General features: G+C 55.7%; 9 protein-coding genes across 9 annotated transcripts; 4 read left to right on the forward strand and 5 right to left on the reverse strand.

The window, feature by feature from the left end:
• The first annotated feature begins 225 nt into the window (after nucleotides 1-225).
• B0H18DRAFT_971345 (cytochrome P450) lies at nucleotides 226-2,862 on the forward strand. Its single transcript, XM_048043784.1, has 12 exons — nucleotides 226-585; nucleotides 640-964; nucleotides 1,026-1,174; nucleotides 1,230-1,345; nucleotides 1,395-1,500; nucleotides 1,556-1,569; nucleotides 1,638-1,827; nucleotides 1,883-1,964; nucleotides 2,020-2,145; nucleotides 2,201-2,211; nucleotides 2,287-2,416; nucleotides 2,477-2,862. The coding sequence occupies exons 1-12, from the start codon at nucleotides 393-395 to the stop codon at nucleotides 2,562-2,564; spliced, it is 1,530 nt and encodes a 509-aa protein (XP_047900675.1). The 5' UTR covers nucleotides 226-392; the 3' UTR covers nucleotides 2,565-2,862.
• A 62-nt stretch (nucleotides 2,863-2,924) lies between these two features.
• On the reverse strand, nucleotides 2,925-4,594 carry B0H18DRAFT_1206406 (maintenance of mitochondrial morphology protein 1; the record flags this gene model as incomplete). The annotated part of the gene is made up of 8 exons (XM_048036173.1): nucleotides 2,925-3,125; nucleotides 3,186-3,355; nucleotides 3,410-3,574; nucleotides 3,630-3,767; nucleotides 3,832-3,927; nucleotides 3,986-4,102; nucleotides 4,162-4,490; nucleotides 4,561-4,594. The coding sequence occupies 7 exons, from the start codon at nucleotides 4,592-4,594 to the stop codon at nucleotides 3,233-3,235; spliced, it is 1,002 nt and encodes a 333-aa protein (XP_047900676.1). The 3' UTR covers nucleotides 2,925-3,125; nucleotides 3,186-3,232.
• A 102-nt stretch (nucleotides 4,595-4,696) lies between these two features.
• Nucleotides 4,697-6,566, forward strand: B0H18DRAFT_971354 (tubulin-tyrosine ligase family-domain-containing protein). Its single transcript, XM_048043785.1, has 4 exons — nucleotides 4,697-5,340; nucleotides 5,388-5,480; nucleotides 5,532-6,005; nucleotides 6,065-6,566. Exons 1-4 carry the CDS (start codon nucleotides 4,738-4,740, stop codon nucleotides 6,362-6,364), a joined length of 1,470 nt encoding a protein of 489 aa, XP_047900677.1. The 5' UTR covers nucleotides 4,697-4,737; the 3' UTR covers nucleotides 6,365-6,566.
• B0H18DRAFT_971358 (uncharacterized protein) lies at nucleotides 6,567-7,829 on the reverse strand. The gene is made up of 7 exons (XM_048043786.1): nucleotides 7,724-7,829; nucleotides 7,583-7,666; nucleotides 7,475-7,522; nucleotides 7,120-7,413; nucleotides 7,070-7,097; nucleotides 6,945-7,010; nucleotides 6,567-6,888 (listed from the first exon to the last, which is right to left on the reverse strand). The coding sequence occupies exons 2-7, from the start codon at nucleotides 7,654-7,656 to the stop codon at nucleotides 6,793-6,795; spliced, it is 606 nt and encodes a 201-aa protein (XP_047900678.1). The 5' UTR covers nucleotides 7,657-7,666; nucleotides 7,724-7,829; the 3' UTR covers nucleotides 6,567-6,792.
• A 336-nt stretch (nucleotides 7,830-8,165) lies between these two features.
• B0H18DRAFT_971362 (uncharacterized protein) lies at nucleotides 8,166-9,029 on the forward strand. Its single transcript, XM_048043787.1, has 5 exons — nucleotides 8,166-8,315; nucleotides 8,377-8,467; nucleotides 8,551-8,611; nucleotides 8,682-8,714; nucleotides 8,769-9,029. Exons 1-5 carry the CDS (start codon nucleotides 8,231-8,233, stop codon nucleotides 8,874-8,876), a joined length of 378 nt encoding a protein of 125 aa, XP_047900679.1. The 5' UTR covers nucleotides 8,166-8,230; the 3' UTR covers nucleotides 8,877-9,029.
• Nucleotides 9,030-9,239: 210 nt separating this feature from the next.
• B0H18DRAFT_1113409 (Conidiation protein 6-domain-containing protein) lies at nucleotides 9,240-9,661 on the reverse strand (the record flags this gene model as incomplete). The annotated part of the gene is made up of 4 exons (XM_048032947.1): nucleotides 9,240-9,317; nucleotides 9,378-9,511; nucleotides 9,567-9,582; nucleotides 9,644-9,661. 4 exons carry the CDS (start codon nucleotides 9,659-9,661, stop codon nucleotides 9,240-9,242), a joined length of 246 nt encoding a protein of 81 aa, XP_047900680.1.
• Nucleotides 9,662-10,460: 799 nt separating this feature from the next.
• Nucleotides 10,461-11,314, reverse strand: B0H18DRAFT_971367 (uncharacterized protein; the record flags this gene model as incomplete). Its single annotated transcript, XM_048043788.1, has 6 exons — nucleotides 10,461-10,564; nucleotides 10,629-10,684; nucleotides 10,706-10,830; nucleotides 11,024-11,039; nucleotides 11,097-11,230; nucleotides 11,281-11,314. Coding segments are annotated over 3 exons (285 nt in total), but the record flags the coding sequence as incomplete, so codon positions are not given.
• B0H18DRAFT_1113410 (uncharacterized protein) lies at nucleotides 10,953-11,355 on the forward strand (the record flags this gene model as incomplete). The annotated part of the gene is made up of 4 exons (XM_048032948.1): nucleotides 10,953-10,970; nucleotides 11,024-11,039; nucleotides 11,097-11,230; nucleotides 11,281-11,355. 4 exons carry the CDS (start codon nucleotides 10,953-10,955, stop codon nucleotides 11,353-11,355), a joined length of 243 nt encoding a protein of 80 aa, XP_047900682.1.
• Nucleotides 11,356-11,643: 288 nt separating this feature from the next.
• B0H18DRAFT_202715 (uncharacterized protein) lies at nucleotides 11,644-13,331 on the reverse strand. Its single transcript, XM_048037095.1, has 2 exons — nucleotides 13,086-13,331; nucleotides 11,644-13,023 (listed from the first exon to the last, which is right to left on the reverse strand). Exons 1-2 carry the CDS (start codon nucleotides 13,158-13,160, stop codon nucleotides 11,896-11,898), a joined length of 1,203 nt encoding a protein of 400 aa, XP_047900683.1. The 5' UTR covers nucleotides 13,161-13,331; the 3' UTR covers nucleotides 11,644-11,895.
• Between the last annotated feature and the right edge of the window lie 5,638 nt (nucleotides 13,332-18,969).

Consider the following 18,969-nt stretch of genomic DNA (forward strand, 5'->3'; position numbering starts at 1 on the left):
TTTTGCAGTGTGTATGTTGCCTAAATTTCATATTGGGCAGATGAACCACGCCGCTAACATGGTAGATACGAACCAAACGCGTATTTGGAGTATGGAGATGTCGATGTAAGCCCATTGGCCTGGGGTTGTACAAACTTTCTCCGCACGCGACGTGTCACTTAAGGACCGCCCAATTCTACCGGTGCTGCTCCGAGTCAGCGCATCAAACTCAAAGTGTCTTTTAGATTAGTCCCGTCGATGGACATGGCATTTACGATCCAAGCGGCGACAACACGGCTGGATGGAGCTTTCAGCTTCAATAGCATGCGGCAACATGACTCTTCGTTCAGACTGTTAAAAGGAAGCTGCAACGCTCGACCATCCTGAGGCCCAATACCTCAGCCCTCCTGTCAATGGCTATAGTCATAGGTGTCGTCGATGTCTTGGCCCTCATTTCGCTCATTTACATCATAGCACGTCTGACCTCGAGTCGAGCGCGAGGACACCTACCTCCCGGTCCACCTGGGTGGCCTCTCATCGGGAATATCTTCGACGTGCCGAAGCCGTTCGTGTGGAAGACATTTGCGAAATGGAGTACTCAGTGGGGTAAATCCCTTCCGCAAAACTTACGAATACAGTGGTCCTGACGTTTCGGTTCAGGAGACATCATGATGCTAAATCTGCTTGGTCAGACAATCCTGGTCCTGAATTCCCCGAGCCTTGCCTTCCAATTACTCGACAAGAAAGGCGTAGTATACTCGGACAGACCAAGATCACCAGTGATCAGCGAGATAATGGGGTGGGGACGTGCCATTGCCCTGCGTCACTATGGCCCGACGTTGAAAGACCTTCGTAAACTTGTCGCCCAGAAGATAGGCAATCGTACCGCTCTACTCGGCCTGTCGATCCATCTTGAACGCGAAGTTCTCAATTTCCTGTGTCGTATCATATCCGATCCCAACACATTGACGAAACAAGTAGATCAGTGAGTGCTGTGTTCCGCTTTGCCGAATCAACCCGATGCAACTGCTCACAGCTGGCTGCAGGTATACCACCGCTTCGATTCTACGAATCATATACGGCTTTGGCATCAAAGAAGGCGATGATGAGCTAGCCAACATTGTCAAACGCGCAATGGCTAATTTTTCTGTCGCCACTGCACCGGGAACTTACTTAGCGGATGTCTTTCCAATTTGTATGTTACTTCGCAGTCCAACCCATGACGCTCATTGACTAAACATATCTCTTAGTGACAAAAATCCCCTCTTGGCTTCCTGGTGCAGGATGGAAGAGGCAAGCACAGACGTGGCGCGCATTCTTCACTACGATGCGAGAACTTCCGCTCAAACACTCCAAGCTACACTTGGTACCGAGGACACATGATATTCTCCGTAGCCGAACTGACCTCCAAACAGCAAGCCGGCACATTAGAACCTTGTTTCGTATCCGAATACCTGGAACAGAACGATGACCCAGAATATGAAGACCTAATTGCTGACGCAGCTACCTCACTATATGCTGGTATGTGGACCTCTCCCGTACCGATCGTACGTGTGCCGATGCATATGATCTATAGGCGGTGCTGATACGGTAGGTGGCTAGACGTGACATAAGTACACTGCGAGGCTAGCTCAGTCGCATGTGCATTCATCGTGTAGTCAACGGGAGCGGTTCTCGCCCTCTTTCTAGCTATGATGTGCTACCCTGAGAAGCAAAAGAGGGCGCAGGACGAGATCGACAACGTCATTGGAAACGATAGACTTCCCTGTGTGGCTGACCTCGACCGGCTCCCTTATCTGAAGGCACTTTGTTGGGAGGTGTTGCGATGGCATGCCATCACTCCTGTAGGCGAGTCAACTCCTCTCTGTCAGCAGTGCGGTTTGAGGCTGATCAACAAGCCAAGGGATACCTCATAATCTCACAGAAGACGATGAGCATGCGGGCTTTTTCATACCTAAGGGAACAACAGTCTTCCCCAATATTTGGTTCGTCCTATTCGTCCTTGCTATCATGATTGTATGCTATGCTGAAAGATGACAGGGCCATGCTTCACGATCGTGGTTTATACTCGAATCCGGAAGAATTCAATCCAGACAGATTTGTTCCCTCTGGCAGTTCGGAACCGGAATATGATCCCCGTCAGATATGTTTTGGGTTTGGAAGACGGTCAGTACATAACCACCAAACCTCACGCCCTCAATGTTTCTGATAACTGCCGAAGTAAATGCCCAGGTCTGTCTGCGTCGCTCTACGCAAAGACTTCCCGAAACCACAAACTGAATGCGCAGTTAACCTACGCATTAACAGGCCTCCAGTTGGCTGGTATGTCGCTGTCCCTTGTTGCGGCTATGACCCTCTCCGTCTTCAACATTTCGAAGCCGGTGGTTGACGGCAAGGTTGTGGAGCCTTCGATGCAATTCAGTGGCAAGTTGGTTAGGTACGTCTGTGCCTTCGGTCTGTTGCCGCTCGGTACCCACGTTGACCGATGTCCTATTAGCCATCCTTGTCCCTTTGAGTGCGACATTCGGCCACGATCAGCCAAAGCTGCAGCGCTGCTATCATCCGCACGCGACAGCCGTGTCTGACGGTTATAAGTTTGGCTATGGTGGATCCTAGATTGGACGTGAAAGGGTCATATTCGATGTATGCCATTGTACAGTGCACGATATAACACTCGATGCATAGTAGTTTGTGGCGTGTATCTTATGTTCGAGGGTCAACACACGCTGATGCTTCAGACAGGCGTCGCTGTTGAAAGTAAAAACCCTCTCGCTACGTGAATCAGCCTTCTCGGAGTGCTCGCATGAGTCCACCTGAGCACTAGATGCACCTCGCCGTCTTCACTTCATCAGAGTCGCGAGTTCACTCTGGCGTGTTCGCTCACCGGTAGAGGCTTGCATGCCACATCGGAATCAATGAGTGATGCTCAATATACGAGTCAACATCCGTGATAGCTTCATACAAATGTGGCTACGCCGAGTCGCATCTTTCTGACGACGACAGGCCATTGCGATGCATTTTGTAGAGGGCCACGTACCTGGGCTTATTGCGGGGCGAAGAATCAGGCGCAAAAATTTCTCAGCACGCCCTTCAGGCCTGCGCATTCGTTGCTGTACAGTACTCCATCCATTAATACATCGCGCAACCTAGAACGAGAAAACATCACATTAAGCTCAAGTAGCCGCATTCGAAGAAAAAAGACTCACCTACAATAGACCGTACAATAGTGAGACACCTAATAGAATCTAGCGCTTCAGTTCACGGGCAAGCCATTCGCTTCGCGTGCTTTCTGAATATCTTCCTTGACCTCGGCCACGCTCGCGAGACCCGGAAGCACAATTTTGAACGCGCCCCTGTCCACAATTACTCGTCGTATCTTCAAGAAGCAGATGAGTGAAGTTCACAGGGGACGCAAGGGGACGCAGCAGACCTGGTTCGTGATGAGCTCGTGCAGTTTGGGCACATCAGCAAGCTTGGCTCGGCTTCCCATGAGAGACTTCGTCTGCAGGTTGAGAGTGAAGTCAGTCTCGGGACATGGTAAGGCAATTGCGAGTGTGGGATGCAGCGAGTGGGGCTGTGGCGGCGTTAAGAGTATCTGCGGACGTTTGTTAGAATTGTGGTGAATCAGGTTGAGTGTGCTGTCCTCTTACTGTTGCAGATAAGAGCGAAAGAGAGATCGTGAGCGAGACCGGTAGACGAGCGAATGACGTGAACGGGTAGTTGAAAAGGACGGAGGTAGAAAGGGAGATCGAGATCGTGTCTACATAGTCCATGTCAAATTCGATGGCCTAGACACACAAGCGCAGACATTTCAGCTTTGTACAAATGCACTCGTACAGTGCGTGGACGTACTGGGTCTGCATTCTTTGAGACGGAGGGCTTTTGACGTGCCCGAGACAAGCGTGGGGCAGAAATGCCCAAGTCGACGGCATGGATTTTGATGGGATCCTGTAGAGCGCATACATGTCACTCGACCGACAGAAAGCAATGAGACGTAGATACATACAAGGAACCCTGGTGGCCGTATCCTATTTGCGAACTCTTCGACCCGCTTTCGCGCGACCTCATCGCCAGCCGCGCCAGACAGGCCGTCACGCAGTTTCACGCGATACGACTCCACTACCTGAGTTCCAAGTTTGTTATCATATGGTACAGACGATGTATGCGAGGCATACAACATACCTGCCGCAGGACGCCGTTGAGCCAGTCTGCACTCTCCAATCCGCCCGCTTCCGTCTTTCCACTCTTGTCCAGTCCCGAAGCTAGGCGCTCTGCAAGAAAGGCTACTCCTTCATCTTCGTCTCTCTCAAGCTTCGGTTGGTACGAAGAAGCTTGGTATGAGCGATCCGCGACGGTGTCGAAGAAGAGGTACTTGAGGACAAGGATGAGCAGGAAGAGGATGGAGAACTGCCCGAGAATCAATCCCTGCGTGAAGGTGGGCTGGAGGCTGAAGATTATGCATTCCCCATCCCGCACGTCGGTCGAGTGTGGGCTGGCGAGACGAGGATTTGCTGGGACGTGTGGGCATGCGACGGGAAGGGAGGTGGCTGGCTGGGCGTGGTGACGATCACTCGTCCGCACTTCCCGCCGCGAGGCGCGGCAGTGGTTCCGCCATCTTATCTTATCGCGTTCCTCCCTGTCGATCTTCAATTCACAACAAATTCACCGGGCCGTGCATTGTGTTCTCTGCCGTTGGCCGAGTGCTACTTACGATTACGCCTACAGCCTGCACGCGATGCAGGCATCCACCGCACTCGTATGCTGGCCTCTGCGCCGTTGACGGATGGGCTCGTACGTAGGGCACTGTCGTCTCTGGTCTCACCTCCCGCCATCGTCGACTCGCTATCCGAGCAGCTCGTGTCCTCGCCGGGAAACCTACTGCAATGGTCGACGTACGACGTCATCAACCATGACCTGATCCATCTTCCTCCGTCTGGATCAAGAGTCCTTTCATCATCGTATATCATTCGCAAAGCCCTCATCCGAAAACACTACCTCTCCCGGTGTATTCGGAGCTATGTAACGAAGCATCCCGACTCTCCGCTGCAGCGCACCGTACCGAAGACATGGGACATAGATCTCAGCTTTGCCGACGAGCTAGACGAGATGTGGAGCGACGACTTATACGATCTTGGTCTGGAGCTCGACGGCGAAGAGAAGAAGTGGTGGATCCTGAAACCTGGCATGGCGGACCGGGGCATGGGCATCAGGTTGTTCCATACCAAGGACGAGTTGACGCAGATATTCGAAGGATTTGAACCCGATTCGGACGAGGAAGAAGACCAAGAAGGATACGACGCAGAGACCACCAAGCCGGACACTGCAGTCGCAGCCTCCCAGTTGCGACACTTCGTCATACAAGTGCGTCGTCGTCTTGGTTGTCTCTTACCTTCCTGACATCATCGTAGGAGTACATTGCCGAACCTTTACTTCTAGATCCTTTGGAGGTCCCACTAGACGGAAGGCCTAAGCCGCAGCCTCAGGATCTACATGGTCATAAAGTCAGCTTCACTACGCTCGTGCTCCGCGCAAAGCTGCTCATGCCGGAATAGTTCCACCTCCGCGTCTACTGCGTCGCCTCTGGTGCCCTGACGGTCTATATGTACACCCGGATGCTCGCTCTCTTCTCGGTTGTACCCTACGCAGCGCCCGGATCTTCCGCGGATAAGTCGACAGCGGACTACGTGAACGAGGATCTTACAGCACACCTCACCAACACCTCTCTGCAGACGGACCACGGTGAAGCTGGAGTGAGACTATTTGATGAGCTTGTGGGATGCCGTATTCTTTCGGCTTCGACAGCCCAGTCAGCACAAGCCCGACCGCGACAGCCTAGGCCTTCACGAGCAATGGGTGAGATGTTAGGTGCCGAGGAGTTGCGGGCAGCAAGCAAAGCCCAGCAAACGCCCCTGGCGCAGGAATCCGAGCAGTTGTCAGCTGAAGACATTGAGGATATCAAATTACAAGTCGCAGAGGTGCTAGGCGAGACTTTCAAAGCTGCACTCGACATGAGTGTTCATTTTCAGGTAATTGTCTCTCCTTCATTAGCTGTTACTTACAGACAGACTAATCGCGTCTTCGTCAGGCTCTTCCAAACGTGTTCGAGCTATTTGGCATCGACTTTCTAGTCACGCGTGCCGAGTCCCCTTCCGCCAAACGGAAGTTCCAAGTGTACCTCCTCGAAGTTAACTCGGAGCCTGCCATTGAACTGACAGGTCCACGGTTGACATGGATCCTTGAGGACCTCTTTGCCGCTATTGGGAAGGTTTGTGTCGCGCCGTTCTTTGGTGGAGCGGGTGCTGGCACGGAGTGGGGCGTGGGCGAGACGAGGGAGGCCTTGAGAAAGTGCTTGGACATCGAGGTGCGGGGATCGCGAGGATGGTGATGATTTGCTTTGTCAATAAGCAACAGAAGGCACAGCTCATGCTCAGCCTGATCCTTATAGAACATACCCGTACTTACTCGTAGAGCCAGAGTCTACGCATCCCGGACAACGAAATGGTGCTCGTTGTATGGCTTCCGATACACATCAACGGCTGCAAAACAATGGGCACACGACCAACACACGACTGGTAGTAATTCATGGACGCGTGTCAAAGTTACAGCATTGGCATCGTGACCCCTATTATCATACACGGAATGGGAATCGAAAGACAGGTATCAAAGTGGTGACCCAGGGAACTCTAAGTATACATCGAAGGAGACAAACTATCGTACAGCTTTTCACACAAGCCCATAACACTTGTCAACACGATACATATGACATCGGGGACCGAAGCCATCTTCCCGGTGACGTCGTTCTCTGAGAGATACTCAAGTCGCAGGCCAGGGCTCGAACTTGATGGAGTAAGCACCGCCGTCCAATGCGTTCCTCAGACAAGGCTTCCAGAAGCTGCCGACCACGGGAGGCTATAAACATATGTGTTATACTCAGTAAGACTATCCCGTATCGTTGTACAACGTACAAGGCGGCGTAGATATTCGTAGTGCTCCTTGAAAAGCCCCAAAGGTTGGAAAGTCGGCGTAACTTTCTAAAATGAGCACATAAGTGAGAAACATGAAGACGCGGTGCGTAGTAATGACAGCCAACCTTGAGGACCGCTTCTTCACAGTCATGTCTCGTCCGCCCCAAGCTCGAACGACATCACGAGCACGGACCCGAGGGCTCCATCCGCGATGCGTCTCCGCTTGTCCGTCCCCAAGACCTGCTGGACAACGTCGACAGGCTGCTCGTCGAGCGCGTCGGCGGCGTGCTCGAATTTCTTCGAGAGCAGCGTGAGCGGGAGGACTTGCGCATCCACGAGTTTGTACATGGCCCTGCGGTTCGTCCAGACGTCGTTCTTCCGGAGCGTGAGGGCGAGGAAGTGCGTGTCGGCCTTGTGGATGTCTATCGTCAGATCCATGGCTTGCCAGCAGGCAAACGTGAGCGTGTCTCTATGGCAGGCATCATGGTCCGAGTGAGCACAGTTCAGGGGAGCCATGATGACGAGCGGACCCATTATGCTCTTGGGCCCAAATGGACAGGTCCTGCAGCACATCTGCTCTGTAGAGGCGCGTCACCAAGGGGTCATGCATGGTCGGATCGGCCACTTGAAGTACATACCTCGTACGACCACCTTTCTTGGAGCCCTTCTCGCCGAAGTTCATGGAGGTAGTATTGAGCGACCGATCGCGCATGTAGACAAAGCTGGCCAGTAAATGGTCACGAGGTGCTTTTGATCAGTGTTACATCCTCATAGCGTACCAGATCTGTTTGTGTTTTTTCCAGTCCGCCACTTGACTACGACAAAGGGCTCAGCGACAGCGCGGTAGCATATACAGACAAAAAGCATAACCAATTGGAGCGGGGCATAGTGCTTACCATTCCCTCGAGCAATAAGGCACGGAACGGCATTTCTGGCAACGTTTCAGAGTCTCTCCGGGTGCGGCCTGCTGCTTGCAGACAGCGCAGATGGTTTTGTCTGGTGTCGGGAGACGCGAAAGAACATAAGGAGACGGATTCAGAGACATTCAAAGAAAGAGAATGCGACTGAAAAGATGAATGCAGAGCGAGGAGACTACGTATGGTGCTGGAGGGAAGAAAGGCGGCGCGGACGCGTCTGTGGCAACTGAGTCGCGCGGGTGGCGCATGAGATCTCTGCACGATCGAGGCAAACTCGCCGCAAGGGCGTCAGGCGCTTCCGACCCTGACAGTTCTCTCAACCAGCTTTCCCCTGGGTCACGGCGACTCTGTCTTCCGTTAACCCTCAAAATGACCACGAACACATCCAACATCGTCTTCGACGACATGTTCACAATCAGTGATATCGACAAGGAAGGGAAAAAGTTCGATCGAGGTGCGCCGATCACCAAGCGAGCGTCGACTGCAGGCAGTGTGTTGATGTGTTCACCTTGCAGTCTCGCGGCTATATGCCCACTCCAAAAACTACGACATGGAACTCACATTAGACTACAACATTGAGCTCTACCCGCTACAAAAGGACCAGTCGTTTGCCTTGCCCTCGCTTCTTCACTAGCACGGGGACCAAATACGGCCGGCGAGGAGGACGAGAAGGACAACGATGTGTGGAGACCAGACGGCAAGGGAAGGAGGGGACTGGAGGACGACTACGAGTATGTTATGTATGGGAAGGTGAGCTCGCTTCTCCGCCGCACGCTGCGTGGGGTGGCATTAGTCTTCGAGAGCTCATAATTCGCTACAGGTGTACAGGTTCGACGGTGGATCACAAGAGATTGTGTACGTCACATACCTACGGCCAAGCGCTGTGCTTACTGTCATGGTTCTTCAGGACCGTCTATGCGTCATTTGGGGTCTTTTGATGTCCTTGACGGGCTCATTCCGGCACTTAACAAGTATCGTGCTCGGGGATCCTGTATACATACTCCTCCGGAAGTAGGCTATGCTGCCCTGTTTGTCGTCGCTGTGCAGTTTGGTTTGTTGTATCATATGGCTGATACGTTGCATTGTTCCTATGTAAGCTGGCCGCCCATCACAAGACCCCCGGGAGCCGATCAGACCTGAGCTGCTCTGTGTCGCGAATATACAGCCCGAATGTTCTGTGATCAGGAAAGATGTGTTCACTCTCTAACTTCGGGGCCACACAGTGGACGCACGCCAAGCACGATTGAACATTACGCGCCATACACCGAGGTAAGCTAGACTAATATACATCTATGATACAGCTTCTGATATCTTCCACAACAGATCAAAGCAGGGCGACGAGGCATTTCAACGATGAGATCGGGAGACATCGAGGAGCTCAAGAACTCATGTCATCGAGGACCTGAGCAGAGTGCTCCTTCGCCTCCTCAGAGATGTTGGGGTTGGCAAGAGCAGCCTGGGTGAAGCATCAGTGTCAGCAAATCGACTCACAGCAAAGGCAATGTGTGATGCAGACCTTGTGGCCGATGGCGACGTTGGCGTTGTGCGCCTCGCGAGACTCGAGCTCACCGCTGTCCTGCATCGAGTCAAGGCGCTCGGCAGCGCGCTCCTTCGCTTCGTCCGAGACGTTGGGATTGCTGATGGCGGCCTCTGGATAAGAGGTCAGTACGCGAGCACAGGCAAACGTGATAGGGGTTGTGCTAACTCAAGCCACGGGCAACCTGTAGCAGACCGCCAGTCAGAACCTTTCTAAGCTGCGCATAAGATGGAACGACGACTCACGTTTCCGGGGTTGGTCATTGTAGTAAAGTGGTGAGTGAATACGCGTTGATCTGAGAGCCAGGACGATTGACAAGTTGGTTGGTTTGAAGTCGACGCGCTGGCCCTCTTTATACCTACGCAACGAGCGCTAGCCCGTGGCTACGTTTTGCGTCATGCTCCCTCGGTTCTGTTGCGGTTGTGAAGAAGCCATACTCGACTTTTGCACCAGGGATACCACCGCGAACGAGCAAGAAGTGATGTCAAGTCCGCCGTCAGCGCGGTCACGTGGGTAGTCTCCAGACCGCCCCCACGCGAAGCGACCCCACCGACTCCCCGCCGCCGATCCACCGACCCACCGTTGCCAAGAATGATTGACGCGTCGCTTGACTTACCTTCTTTGTCAGTTGCTTTACTTCGTTGAGCCGCCGCCCATCGACATCCCTGCCATAACGCAAACCTCGGTTAGGGTCCTCTCGGCACTGTTATAATCCTCGGTTTATTGCCAGCAGTGCGCTCATTCGTGACGCGTGTCTCCTCCGCCGCTTCGCGCTCAGAATTTTGGTAGGCCGGTGTGCGTATTCATGACGTTTAGTGAGGGTTCGGATAAGGTCCAATTCGCGAGAAATCCTCCGATGACCTGCCTGAGCGTTGAGTGCCGTACAATGTGCGGACGACACCGAGGCTAGGCTTCGTTGGCGAGCGAAAATCACTTACAGACAGTTTGGATGATTGGATTGCTGCAGATATTCCGAATTGTGCCAGTGTTAATGTTCACAGTGACCGGACCTGTTGATGTCCATCTCGGGCCGTTGAGCTGGATAGCGCTTATACAACCGCGTTAACCGCGCTCCCCATCCGGTGTGTGCATGTACTTCCAGCCGCAACTTCGGACGCCGCGCATGCGATTCAACTTCAGGCGGTAAGCCCACTTGCTGTCCAAAACTGGCCACGGTGATGCGGAAGAGCTTGTACTTTATCACAGCTGCAGCCAGCGCTTCATGATGACCACTAGTCCAGGTGTGAAGCGGGCAAGGCGAATGGCGGCGGCGGCATCGTCGCGTCCTCTGCGCAATGACGGTATACAGTGCGGACATCGCGTCTATGACATCATCTCGCTCGCAGGATCGTCCCGCCGAAGCGCGGTGTTGCACCCGAAAAGGAAGGCGACGTGAATCGAACATGTCCTCGATGACGGTTGTGAACGTCGTCTGCTGTCGTCAGCCCCTCTCGAGCGTATATAAGACTGCGGTGGTGCGTCTTCACGCCCAACCCACTTGTCTCCTACCATCTTCGCACTCGCACACCAATTTCACCCGCACCTTCAGTCACAATGGCCAACCCTGGAAACGTAAGTGCTACTTGGTGCTCGTCGTACCGACGCTTACTGATCCCTGCGTACAGGTTGCCCGCGGCCTCAGTGAGGAAATCTATACTCTCATATATCCGAGTGTGTGACTGATGCATACCCCGCCAGAGGCTGCTGTCTCCAACCCCAACAGCTCTGAGGAGGCCAAGGAGCGTGCCCAGGCTCGTCTCGAAGAGATGGAGCAAAGCGGAGAGGCCAACAGCGCCGAGGCTCACAACGCCCAGGTTAGGCAGGGCCACAAGGTAAGCTACGCTGTAAGGCTGAGCTCGTTGATTCGCTAAACTTTCTGCAGGCCGCCACGAACAACCCCAACGTCTCGGAGGGAGCTAAGCAGCAGTCGGCTCAGGCCGTCAGTGACTTCTCCTAAGCATGAAGTTCGTCACAACAGGATTGTAATTGTTTGAGGGAGAGATGTGTATAGCTGGTTTGGTAATGGAAGTGTAATTCGAGACAACGTCGTCGGACAACAGACAGCATATGATCGATGTGATTGTGTGCATGAGACAGCGACAATGAGGGACAGTTCTGGATCCAGACACTACGTGTGCAAACAACAACGCGTTGAAATGTGCTAGAGTACTATGTAAATGCTTCAAAGGAGCGACAATGGTGGGATGTGTGACAGTAAGTACTAGATGGAAGTACGTAGCGGGTATACTAACAGCAATTACACCGTGCGTAGATCGAAGCGCAATATGTAATCTGTGGTCAATGATAGGATAAGCAACTGAACGGTGATTGCAGACGGCGATCCGTCAAACGACCAATTGAGCGCGAAAATGAACACGAAAGATTCAACGAATACCCGCATATAGCCATCGTGAAGTTTCGTACGGCCACCCACCAATATGGCGAAGCGGCGCCAGTCGTTAGAGGAGTTGAGATGAAGCATATTGCGTCGATCACCTCATCCTCCGTAGTTGATTGAGGACCGCTTCCATATCGAGCTCCTGCGCAGGCCTCTTTTCTCGCCCGAGCCTGAACGGACGCGGGACTTCCGCCGCGACCTCCACCGTGATCTCGGCCGTTCACGCGACTTTGAGCGTTCGGATTGGGCGTGCGACGGCAGCGACGGCGTGCTCGACATCGCCCCGGAGTGCTCGAACGACGACGACATGTCTTGCCTGGGCGTCTTCGGGCGGCCCTCGTGCACGCCGCGCGCGAGGGAGTACGGCCCGACCGAGAGCGTCGGCGACGCGGGCGGGGCGCTCGCGAGCACGCCCGTGAGGTCGTGCGGCGCGACGCCGAAGAAGCGCGAGAGCTTCGCCGCGCGGATGCGGCGCGCCCGGAAGTTCTCGGGGGGTGCGCCCACTGTGTCTTGGCCCTCGCGTTCGCGCTCGGCCTGCTCGGGGTCTACGCCTGCGTCGTTCGTGGGCACGGGCGGCTGGGAGGGGACGAGGTCGGAGAAGGGCGCGCCGGAGATGGGCGAGCGCGGGCTCGTGGGCAGGGGCGGGAGCGGCTCGGGGGAGAGCGGCCTCTGCGAGTGCAGCGAGTGGTTGCGAGAGTGGGTGCGGGAGTGGCTCCGCGAATGCGAGTACGAGCCAGCGGCTACGAGGTCGAGGGAGGCGAGGGTCGGGCGGGCTCGCGGGTCGGACGCGCGCGGAGAGGGCGTGCCGGGGCGCGAATGTACGGAGGGACGTCGGGGAGACATTGTGGTGTCCGCTGGGCCAGCCGTGTCCTGCTCTGGTACGGGAGGCGCTGTCTCTGTCTCTGTCTCTACCTGTGGTTCGGGCTCCGCTTTCGGCTGGGCTTCAACGGGGTCGCTATCCTTCGCCTCCTCTGGGGTACCGTGTCGAGACTCACTCGAATTACCACTGAAGACCAGGGGCGACGGCGGATCGGAGTTGGACGACTGGAGGGAGTCTCGGAGTCGTCGATGAATGCTGATGCTAGAGGTGACAGAGGTGAAGGTAGCCCGCGAGTCGCGGCGGTTCTCAGAGACGGTCGTGAGGATGGAGATGGTGTCGATTGTATCGTCCCGCATCCTGTGTGAGCGAATCTGGAAGAGCTCCTTTGGTGGCTTGTCGCCGAAGAGCTGCGCATGGGCGTGTCAGTCACTCTGGCAATCGAGGCAGTGTAAATAGACAGCACACTGACCTGCATCATCTTCTTTGCCCGCCTGACATTCATCGCATGCTGCTTGTCGTCCTCTGGGTCCACCGGCCCAGCCATGTTCTCACTCAGATACGAATCCACCAGCTCGTCTACCGCGTCGGGCCTGAGTGGGCGATGCGACGATGCCGATGCCGATCGACTCTTCTTGAGACGTGACGCGCCGCCTTTGGACGGCTCGGGCGAGAGGTTGCGGATGTCCAGACTGAGTCGTCGCCGAGAGCTGCGTGGTGTCTGTGCCCGACGAAGGGACAACGACCGTTTCGGGGGTTAGTGAGGAGATCGCCTTCGAGGATAGCAATGCCCTGCGGGGAGGGCGGGCGACACCGGATGAGGGGTGGTGCTTGCTGTGACGAAGATGAGGACCCCGATGGCTCCTGCTCGTGCGAGGATGCAGCGATGTCTACTGGATGTCTGTCCTGGGAAGCGCTACGGGCCGTCGCTGCTTTTGACACGGCGGATGCGAGGCGAGCGTGAGATTTCTCACCGTTGCTGTCCGAAGAGATGTTACGGAAGCGATGTGATTCTGAGGCTGCGGTCGTGGGCACCTCGGAGACGGGCGAGGGCAACTCCTCCTCTTCGTCGATGAGCGAAGGTGCCTTGGACGGGACGAGCGACTCGGAGTAGAACGCGCTACTCGTCTCTGATTGAGGCTGGCTGGTCTCCTCGCGAGGTGCAAATACGACCGGCGACAGATTAGGCTCATCGGACTGCGTAGTATGATTGGACGAGGGTTGCGACGGCAGAGCTGCTAGGGAACGCGCGCGATGCACACCTGCAGATTGTGAACTCGCCTGTGCGATGGGTTGATTGCCGACTGTCGCGCTGCGCTTAAGCGATCTTGCAGCGCGCTCGGATCGACGAGTGAACTGGTGGTCGGCGAAGGGAAGGGGGACGAGGAGGCTGGGGCCATAGTCATGAGCGAGTAGGGATCCTCGAGCATGTCGCCGACGCGCCCGCGCTGCTTGGGTTTCGCATTCTCGCCCGCGTCACGACCGAAATTCTTGACTTTGCGCGCGAGCCGCATGTTGCTGAGATTTGGTCTGGCAGGAAGGTGACGAGAGAAAGGGGAGGGCGAAGGGCCCCGCGGAAGATTGGTGTGGTTGGAACTGGTAGGAGTGTGGGTGGCGCAGATGTGGAGGCCTCGTCTACGCGGTGTTCCTGTGGAGTACTCTCCCGGTCGGTCGAACGCTGAACAAACGGCTGGAGAGAGAGTTTGGACGGAAACCAGGAAGACGAAAGGAAAGAGAACGTCTTGCGGTGGGCACTGCGCGCAGCGTTAACGTTGTCGGACATGGCCCGCGTGAGCGTCACCTGAGAAAGGACAGCGCGTGCGTCGGACGCAACCTTCTAGTCTGCTAAACCAATGATGAGGGAAATTAGCCTCTTTCAGGCTGTACGGCAGCCGGGTACCGGGGGCGGGCCAATCGGGGGCAGAAGCTTGTCGCGCGAGGGCGACGGCGGTTGGTATCGTCGAGGTGGGGGGAGCACTGCGCCGGCGGAGGAGGAGCGGGGACGGGGAGACGAGCCCGGCAACGAAACCCGGGCTGGGTCTGATGATGATGATGATGAATTCAGCATTTATTAACCGCAACAAGCAAACAACGTGCTAAGACGCGGCGGACGCCGGCCTGTACAAGTGCGGGCGTTTAAACGCGCCGCCCAGACCTGCGCCCCTTTCGAGGGTAGTGTAGTAGTATATACGCGTGAGGTGTGTACTGTAATGGATAGGCAATCAAGTCGGGTTATGCGGTAGTGTCTAGGGGAGCGTTCTGAGGTCGAGACGAAACGTGCATGGTGATAAATAGTGAATAAAGAAGAAAAAGTAGTGAGAAGCATACTGTCCATATTCGGCTCTGCGGCGTCCTTCTCCTAGGGGCGCAAGCCGGCATTGCCCCCCTAGTGCACGAGGTGTCGATGGTGTTGGATGGGGGAGGTGGGGACGGTACGTCGCCGTGCAGCTAGTACCGTTTTACTCTTCGTCGTCCTCGTTCTCGCTCTGCGCCTCTCCTTCGTCCTCCTCTCCGCTCTGGTCTCCCTCGTCTTCGTCTGCTGGGTCCTCCTCTCTCGCGTCTTGGTCCTGTTCTTCTTCGCCCCACCCTCCTGGCGGCTCTCCCGTCTTCGTGAATGCGTTGCTTTTCCCGATGAATTTCGCGAGGGCGTCTATCCCCTCCTCTGTGCCGAGGATGGACGGCAAGTCGATCGTCGTGCTCACTGCGCGCAGCGTGTGTCGGTATTTCTCGTATCTTGGGCAGTCCTGGAGGATGTGGCGTCGTGACTGGTAGGGGTCGCCGCAAGGGCAGTCGACCGGTTCACTAGGTACGAACGACTTGTAGTACTCGCCTATGAATCCGTGTCCCGTTCTGCACTGGAGTGTTCGTCCAAAGATCTCTCGCGGGAGGGTAAGGAAGGGCTTTCTCGGTTTGGCTTGTGGTGGTAGTCGATTCGCCGTCGCAAAGTGACCTGTTGGGTGTGTCTTTTTCCACTCGTCGACCCACGCGTTCGTTGCGCGTTCTTTGGCTCTGCGCAAGGCGTTGGCTCGCGTCGCGTACTGGTTGGGGCCCTCGCTCGTCGTGGCTTCCTTCGCTAGTACATCCGCGATTTCGTTTCCTATGATGCCCTTGTGGCCTGGTGTCCACGCCACTGTGATGCGGTGTTCGGGGTTGGCCTCCAGGTACCGTATGGCGAAGTTCCTGAAGGTGATTGAATGCTTTTGGGATGGGCCTGGCTTCGCCTCGAAGATCGCTGAGATCGCGGCGGTGTTGTCGGCGTAGAAGTGGAGGTGTCGGATGTCTCGTGCGTCGTCGCACTGTAGGTATTCTTCCATGTCGATGGCCGCCTCTGCTAGGCCTAGCATCTCCGCGTCGTAGACCTCCGACTTCCTGCTCATGGCTATTCTCCTTTTGAATAGAGTCTTGTTTCGTTGGGCAACGACATAGCCTGCGCCGACGCGGCGTTGACCGTTCTCTGTGAGTAGGGAGCCATCAGAGTATATCATCGCGTTCTCGGGGATAGTTTCAATTTGCTTAGCTTTCCATTGTGCGCCTTCATTGCTTCGTTTTTTGTCACCCCCTTGACTGCCGGCGTGATCACCAAGCGTCCTCCATAGTCGGCTGGGGTCTTCTTCCATGGTGGTACGGCGAGCGGCACTATGCGCTCGTCATTGGGGTCCGATCTCTTTGCCAGGTTGCAGAGTCGAGTGGAGGCGGGGGTGTCTTGCGTCGGGCTGTCACTCTGCGGTGTGTAGGGCGAGGGGGAGCTGGTGTCGAGGTCGGGAGTATGCTCCAGCCTTCTGGGAGGCGTTGTATGATCGGGCTGTGGGCACTGAGCTTATTGAACCTGATGGCCGCGCGGTCCTTCGTGAGGTCTAGGTGGTGTTGGATGGGTGGTATTGCTGCTTCGATTTCCATCGCCACGATCTTCGTCGTCTTGAAGGCCGCGCAGATGAGTCTCAGTGCTCTATTCTGCACCTTCTCCAAGGCGTGTTCGTGCGCCTTCTTACCTCTCCACCAGGCCGGGCATGCGTACGTCAGTATCGGACGTACACATGCGGTGTACAGCGTTCTGAGGTGTTCTTGTGAGAGTCCTCGTACCGTGTTTGCGAGCATTCCCATGCCGTTCACAGTCTTCTCCGCTCGTCCGGCCATCTGCTTGACGTGGTGGTCGAAGTTGAGTCGGCGGTCGAGGTGGACTCCGAGCCACTTCGTCGCGTCCATGGCTTTTATGATGACTGGTTGTTCGTCTGCTCCTGGTAGGGTGATCGTTGGTGAGTCGTTCGGTTTTCGCAATCTCAGCGAGTAGTGCATGAGTTCGCGTTTGACGAGGTCGGGCGAGAGTCCGACGCTCTTAAGCCAGGTGGCGACCTCTCCATATGCGAGTGTGAGGATGCGGACGTTTGTGTCGAGTGAGTCGGACGAGACGTAGACTTTGCCATCGTCGATGAACATGATCAGCGTAGCTGGGGAGGGGTCGTCGGGGAGGCTGAGTTTCGCGATCTTTGCTTGTAGGTGAATCCGGGCTTTCGCCTCGAAGATTTCCTGTAGCTCGGCCGCGTAGAGGATCGAGAGGATGGGTGAGATAGGGGATCCTTGTGGTATGCCGTTGGTAACCGGCTTCATTTCCCCCCGGATCCCGTCGAGGCAGATGGCTGCTTCGCGCTCTGACAGGAAGGTTGCTGTCCATCTGACGAGTTGGAGGGGGAGGTGTTTCGCTCGCATGACGTTGAGGAGGCGTTTGTGGTTGACGAAGTCAAAGAATCCTTTGATGTCGAATGTGAGTGCGGACGTGACCTTGCCATGGTTGTGGGCTGCTTCGACGTCGTGGACAAAGGTGAGGATGGCGTCGTCCGTAGAGCTTGCGGGGCGACCCCCGAACTGGTTGGCTGGGACTAGGTTATGGGTCGATACCAGGTACGCCAGGCGGTTTGCGACGATGCGCTCGAGTGTCTTCCCTAGACACTCGAGTAATTGAATCAGTCGGTAGGCCCGTGGGTTACTGTAGTCTGGTTTGCCAGGCTTCGGGAGGGCGATGGCTATCGCCTTTCGCCAGGCGCGTGGGTGGTAACCGGTCTGTAGGCAGTGGTGCATCAGCGTAGTGATCATATCTGGGTCCTCCTTCCAGGCCCATCGTATAACTCGGAATTGGCATTGTGATAGCCCGGGGGCTTTGTCTGCCCCTTGTTCGAAAATGGAACGCCTCACCTCCTCGGCTGTTATGTCTTCGTCCGGGAAGTCCTCCTCATGTGCGTTTTCCAGGTCATTGTCGGGGACGCCCTCTAGTGGTGGTGGTGGTTGGAATAGCTCATCCCGCAGTGCGTCGCACTTGTCCTTGTGCGCAACTGCGGGTTCTTGTCCTGCTCCTCTCGAGATGGCTGGGGACTGGTATGAGCGCACGCCTTTACCCCACTTCGTGAAGCTCCAGATATCCGCCGACGTTGCTTCTTCCAGGGTGTCCGTGATCCACTTCTGGCGTGCTTTCTTGTATAGCCGCTTGAAGTAGTTCCGCGACTTCTTAATCTTCGCGTTAGTCGCTGTTGCCTGGGATCCCCAGCGCTGGATATGCGCTAGGCTCTGTGAACGTAAGTCTGCGATCCGTTTCGCTGCGCCGTGCAGCTCCGCGTTCCACCACGGCCGAGCTCTGTCGCTTGGCTTTCTGACTTTAGCTGCCGCGGCGTTAGCTTCCTGCATGGCAGCTGTAATGGCGTCAGCGGCTTCATCCACCTGGTCTGGCGTAAGTATAGTCCGTCGATCTTGTAGGCGGTTGAGGGCCAGGCTGTGGTCTTGGAGGGCCGCCCTGTACGCCTTTCCCCATTCCTTCGGGTCCGTGTCCTTGAAGTTGTATCGCTCTCCTGCGATATTGTCGATCTCCTCTGCTCCGTGGTCGATCTCCCACCTCAGCGCGAAGTGGTCCGATCCGAACGCCATGTCCCGGTCTATGCGCCAGTGCCGCGCCGTGTCGAGTTCTGTTGCCTTCGGGTTGGTGAACGTCAAGTCGAGCGTCGACTGCGTTCGGTGGTCGTGTGAGAAGTAGGTGGGTTCGCCTTTTTCATTCTTGATCATGTAGCCCTTTTCCGTCAGCCAGTCCACCGTTTGGTCCGTCCTCGCGTTTGCCGGGTCTGCTACTCGTGACCAGAGCGGGTGGTGGAGGTTCCAGTCACCCGAGATGATGACTGGCAGCTCCGCTGGGATGTCGAGTTGCTGGAGTCTCTTCGCTGCTGACCTCGTTCCCTCCTTCTTGTCATCGTTGTAGATGTTGACGATGATGGTAGGAGGGTGCGGGGCCTGGGCGATCTCGAGCACCTGCATGTCAAGGTCGTTAGCAATGTCGGAGCGTAGAGTTACTGAAAAGTCCCCTCGCCGGCGCGTGTACG

This window comes from Fomitopsis serialis, assembly GCF_022376445.1.
Source record: "Fomitopsis serialis strain Sig1Antser10 chromosome Unknown B0H18scaffold_2, whole genome shotgun sequence".
Classification (NCBI taxonomy): Eukaryota; Fungi; Basidiomycota; class Agaricomycetes; order Polyporales; family Fomitopsidaceae; genus Fomitopsis; species Fomitopsis serialis.

Bases quoted from the DNA above. Each gene is read 5' to 3' on its own strand.
- B0H18DRAFT_971345 (XM_048043784.1), top strand. From the start codon at position 393: ATGGCTATAGTCATAGGTGTCGTCGATGTCTTGGCCCTCATTTCGCTC. The intron at 1,346-1,394 runs GTACCGAGGACA...ACCTCCAAACAG, and splicing joins AACACTCCAAGCTACACTTG to CAAGCCGGCACATTAGAACC. The intron at 1,828-1,882 runs GCGAGTCAACTC...CAACAAGCCAAG, and splicing joins GCATGCCATCACTCCTGTAG to GGATACCTCATAATCTCACA.
- B0H18DRAFT_971354 (XM_048043785.1), top strand. From the start codon at position 4,738: ATGCTGGCCTCTGCGCCGTTGACGGATGGGCTCGTACGTAGGGCACTG. The intron at 5,341-5,387 runs GTGCGTCGTCGT...ACATCATCGTAG, and splicing joins TGCGACACTTCGTCATACAA to GAGTACATTGCCGAACCTTT. The intron at 5,481-5,531 runs GTCAGCTTCACT...ATGCCGGAATAG, and splicing joins AGGATCTACATGGTCATAAA to TTCCACCTCCGCGTCTACTG.
- B0H18DRAFT_971358 (XM_048043786.1), bottom strand. From the start codon at position 7,656: ATGCGCGATCGGTCGCTCAATACTACCTCCATGAACTTCGGCGAGAAG. The intron at 7,523-7,582 runs GTATGTACTTCA...GCGCCTCTACAG, and splicing joins AAGAAAGGTGGTCGTACGAG to AGCAGATGTGCTGCAGGACC. The intron at 7,011-7,069 runs GTTGGCTGTCAT...TGCTCATTTTAG, and splicing joins GTGAAGAAGCGGTCCTCAAG to AAAGTTACGCCGACTTTCCA.
- B0H18DRAFT_971362 (XM_048043787.1), top strand. From the start codon at position 8,231: ATGACCACGAACACATCCAACATCGTCTTCGACGACATGTTCACAATC. The intron at 8,316-8,376 runs GTGCGCCGATCA...TTCACCTTGCAG, and splicing joins AGGGAAAAAGTTCGATCGAG to TCTCGCGGCTATATGCCCAC. The intron at 8,715-8,768 runs GTGTACGTCACA...ATGGTTCTTCAG, and splicing joins ACGGTGGATCACAAGAGATT to GACCGTCTATGCGTCATTTG.
- B0H18DRAFT_202715 (XM_048037095.1), bottom strand. From the start codon at position 13,160: ATGGCTGGGCCGGTGGACCCAGAGGACGACAAGCAGCATGCGATGAAT. The intron at 13,024-13,085 runs GTCAGTGTGCTG...GCCCATGCGCAG, and splicing joins GGGCAAAGAAGATGATGCAG to CTCTTCGGCGACAAGCCACC.